The sequence below is a fragment of the Fulmarus glacialis genome, unplaced genomic scaffold, assembly GCF_000690835.1.
Source record: "Fulmarus glacialis isolate BGI_N327 unplaced genomic scaffold, ASM69083v1 scaffold43415, whole genome shotgun sequence".
In the NCBI taxonomy this organism is placed as follows: Eukaryota; Metazoa; Chordata; class Aves; order Procellariiformes; family Procellariidae; genus Fulmarus; species Fulmarus glacialis.
Window position 1 is genome coordinate 8239 of NW_009215751.1, and position 3960 is coordinate 12198.

Sequence of the window (3960 nt, forward strand, 5' to 3'; positions counted from 1 at the left end):
GATCATGGGAAAAGAGCACAATAGCTGAAGCTGACCGTACCCACCAAAACAGTCGACATTCCCACTGTTCATAAAAAGTCCAAAAGTATTGTTATTAGTTGCAGGTCCAATACCATAGTACTAATTTTTACAGAGAGCTTACTTTTGTTGTTTATGTAGAAGTTTTGAAATTCTCATATTATCTAAATAACAGTTAGTCTTGCTTAATATTTTCACAGTCATTTCATACACTTTTTCTTTTTTCCCCTCCAGGCCCAAAACGTTCAACACAGCAAGGACATGACTCTTGCCAGCAACCGCAGTCTGGCAGAAGGCAATCTTTTGTACCAGCCAAAGTTGGAGTCGTTGAAATCAAATTTGACTGAAAAATATCAAGAGCTGCAAGTTCTTTTTGAAGCATACCAGATAAAAAAAACAAAATTAGGTAACATTTTCTGTTGACGATTGTGATTTGCTGTTTTCTAAGGGAATGTAAATCTGTTGCACGTTTTTTTGTTGTTGTTTTTGGTGCCTCGTTTTTAGCTGAGTGAATCAGGGTACAAAATGAAATGTCATTCTCGTGTAGTTCTGAAACAAATCATGCTTCTAATGATTTATTAAGTATCTGTTACACCTGGTAATAGATACTGTAGAGACTTTCTGTTACTGTGTGGTTACCTACCTATTACTGACCTACTGTTCTCTAAATGATCAAATTTGTTTATCTTGCTAAAAAGCAGAACATTATTTGAATTTTCAATGATGAATCATAAATCAAATGGAATATTGCATTTAACTTTCTCATTTCATACTGAATTATGAAGTATTGTATATCTGCACTTGCTGAAGTGCTTTGTCTTTCAATATTATAAGTATATCATTGTAATTAACTTTCAACTTTTAGCACTCTGACAATATCCCTAAACTATTTAATATATTTTCTTACTGTAGATCATCCTGTCTAGAACAATGGAGTATGCTAGTTGTACATACATGCCTTAGAAATTTTTGTGCTTGCTGAGGCTGTATTGCTTCAGTTAGAAGTCACTTAGAGCCAGCTGTCATTTACTGTTCTTTTTGTGCCATTACAGACAGACAATCCAGTAATGCTTCGCTGGAGACACTGCTAGCGCTGCTTCAGGCAGAGGGGGCTAAGATTGAGGAAGACACAGAGGTAATGACAGTACACTTCAATTCTGCCGCTTGTACCCATTACTGAAGACTTTGAGTGTATAGCTGCAGTATAGTGTTGAACGTGTAATGGACTAAAGGGGTATTTTTAAGAATATGGTCTGGTCTTTGCTTTGAACTTCAATGAACAGTCATTTGGCTGCAGCAAGAATTTTTTTTTTCTGAGTAATTTTTTTACTCTTAACATCTTTGAAGTTTAAGAGAACTCCTTCTCAGAAAAGAAAGCCAAACCCTCTTAGTTCCTTGGCATCGTCTTAAAACCCATAGCATATAAATGTGAAAAATTTTTTTTAATGGTGTTTACCTCGTATATGTATTAATCCATTACAATGTCAATTAATAACCTAATGAAAAACTGTGCCTGCACTGTTTTTTCTCCAGCATTTCTGGTGAAATATTTCAGTATGATTTCAATGTATCTGTCTAGGTGCCAGTAGTCACCACTCGCTGTGATACAAGTGCTTGAAGGGTGGTCTGTTTTCAGAATAATGGAAGTATTTGGGTTTGTTTGCTGATTTGCCTGTAGGACATTGTCTGTAACTACATAGCATGTTAGCCTCAGGGGAAAAATCTGCTTATTGGCCGAGTTGTGATTACAAAAAGACATTCCCAGGACAAGTTGAACTTTGTGATTATATGTATGGTCACCTCTCTTAATTATTAAACATCATTTACCCAAAGCCACAAGTAAGTGTGAGTATTAAACCTGGCTTAGCAATAATCTGCCTGTCTGTACTGAGGCTTGCAGAGTTCTCCGAGTTTCTGTTGGCATCGCGTGCAGTACTGAGCTGTAATTCATCTTAGCTGGCAACCTGTTCCCATCTCTGATGATCAGGGGAACGTTCAGAGCTAGATTCAGATGTTCTTACTGCTGTTGCTTCAGTATAAATTTAAGCAAAAATGATACTTAACTCCCAGTGATTCTGAGTAATAACGAATTCAAAATTCTGCTCAGAATTTTTAGCATGCCAGTCATCTTCCATATGCAAGCTGGAAGATCACAGACAAAATGATGCTATTTTTAGGATATAAGCCATTTAGATTCTCTTGCAGTATGCCATTTTCTAAGAGATTGTTCCATATTTGACAGAATATGGCAGAAAAATTTCTTGATGGTGAAATACTGCTGGATTCCTTCATTGATGAGTACCAGAACAAGCGTAAACTGGCTCACCTGCGACGTGTAAAAATTGAGAAGCTCCAAGAAATGGTGCTGAAGGGACAGAGACTTCCGCAGGTTCAGCCACAGGCTCAGCCGAGAGCACCCGAGACAACACCAGCACCTCAAGATTCCTACACTTCGGATGCAAACACTCCTCCTTCACTTGTGCCCCGACGAATACCACCCCCTCCACCTTCTTCAGTCCCAGCAGGACGCTTTCCTACTCCGTTTACTGCAGCCATGAGTTCAGGACCAGCTCTTTCTTATCCAGGTGCTCCGTATCCTCCTCTCCCCCCTCGACCAGGAGTTCAGTCTGCAAGTCAAATGCCACAGCCAGGATACCCATCTCAGTTTGTACCACAGTATCCTCCAGCTCTTCCCCAAAGACCACCTCGCCTTCCACCGCATCCTGGCTTTATCCTCCAGTGAATATTTTGGTGCGCCTAACTTATGTATTGGTGCTTATATTTCCTTTTTCTCCCCATCAGAGACTTAATGTAGGCAATGGAAAGCCTCTGTTTTTTGCACAATGGAGTACAAAATCCGAGCTGTGGCACAGAGGTTTGCAATTGCGTTTGGTAAATGTGATTATTTTTGTTTTCAAGTATCAGTGACAACAAGGTTTTTCTAGGAAGGTGATAGGGTCTAAATTTTGTAAATCCATCAAATTGTGAAACAGCGTATAGTGGATTTCCTGACATTACAAATCGAATCATGCTCCGAATTCTTTAGTGATGGTAAATCAGCATCCTCTTCTGTTCTGATGTATTCCCATCGCAGCTGCATGTATGTGTGGCAAACTGGGAGCTATTTGTCTCTCTAAAGAATTCTCTATCGGTGCCAGTGTTTGGATAGTAACAACCATATCTGAATGCTGGGCAAAGAGTTGCAATGGACCGCATCAGCATCCGTTGTAGTGTGCCCAGACAACGGCATTTGTGGCCAGGTGCACAACATTTTCAGAGCTCACTGAGCTGAAACTCTTGTCAGAAAATGTTCTATGGTTTTTAGACAGTAAAAGTTACAAGAGTTTCATTTCTACATTTCAGTTGTTACTTAGACTTCTCATAATAAAAGTATACACTCCTCCCACTCCTAAATAGCTTGATATCCTGAAAGTCCTGGTCTCTTGAAATTAAACTAAACTGTTTGTAGAGCCAGTTTAGGGTTTTATAGAAACTTTACCAGGCATTTTTATTTCCTTGCCTATTAAGACTCTTTCTTACGTGTGTTTTTTTTTCCACACCTTGGATACAGAAGTGATTTTTTTACACAGGTGCTTAGCTTTTGATATCATGTGATTCCAGGAATCTAGGCAGGGTATTTTCTTAATCAAATACTGGGTTTTCACATCATGTAATTGCCCACTTGAAGCTCTGCAATTTCATTTTATCCCTCAAACTCAGTCTCTCGCTTGTCAGAACTGTGTTTAACTTTCCCATTTCCTTTAGTTTTGCAGTTTTTGGCATGTGTATGTATCTGGAATTTGCAGTTAACATTTCTTTGCAAGCAGGCAAAACAGAAAAGCTTTTTGAACTCCATGTGGCTGTTTGCATCTTACATAATCCATTCTTGACTTCTTATGCCACTGGAGGGGGAGGCTTTTTGGGGGAGCTCAGATTTCATTC

The 3960-nt window shown here is 39.0% G+C and overlaps 1 protein-coding gene across 1 annotated transcript; it reads left to right on the forward strand.

Moving 5' to 3' along the window:
- The first annotated feature begins 256 nt into the window (after window positions 1-256).
- VPS37B (vacuolar protein sorting 37 homolog B (S. cerevisiae)) lies at window positions 257-2898 on the forward strand. The gene is made up of 3 exons (XM_009579043.1): window positions 257-424; window positions 1071-1153; window positions 2261-2898. The coding sequence occupies exons 1-3, from the start codon at window positions 280-282 to the stop codon at window positions 2759-2761; spliced, it is 729 nt and encodes a 242-aa protein (XP_009577338.1). The 5' UTR covers window positions 257-279; the 3' UTR covers window positions 2762-2898.
- The last annotated feature ends 1062 nt before the right edge of the window (window positions 2899-3960 follow it).

What these genes read in the sequence shown, in the direction of transcription:
- VPS37B (XM_009579043.1), top strand. Translation starts at nt 280, where the DNA reads ATGACTCTTGCCAGCAACCGCAGTCTGGCAGAAGGCAATCTTTTGTAC. An exon ending in GATAAAAAAAACAAAATTAG is followed by an intron (nt 425 to 1,070) that starts GTAACATTTTCT and finishes GTGCCATTACAG; the next exon opens with ACAGACAATCCAGTAATGCT. An exon ending in AGATTGAGGAAGACACAGAG is followed by an intron (nt 1,154 to 2,260) that starts GTAATGACAGTA and finishes CATATTTGACAG; the next exon opens with AATATGGCAGAAAAATTTCT.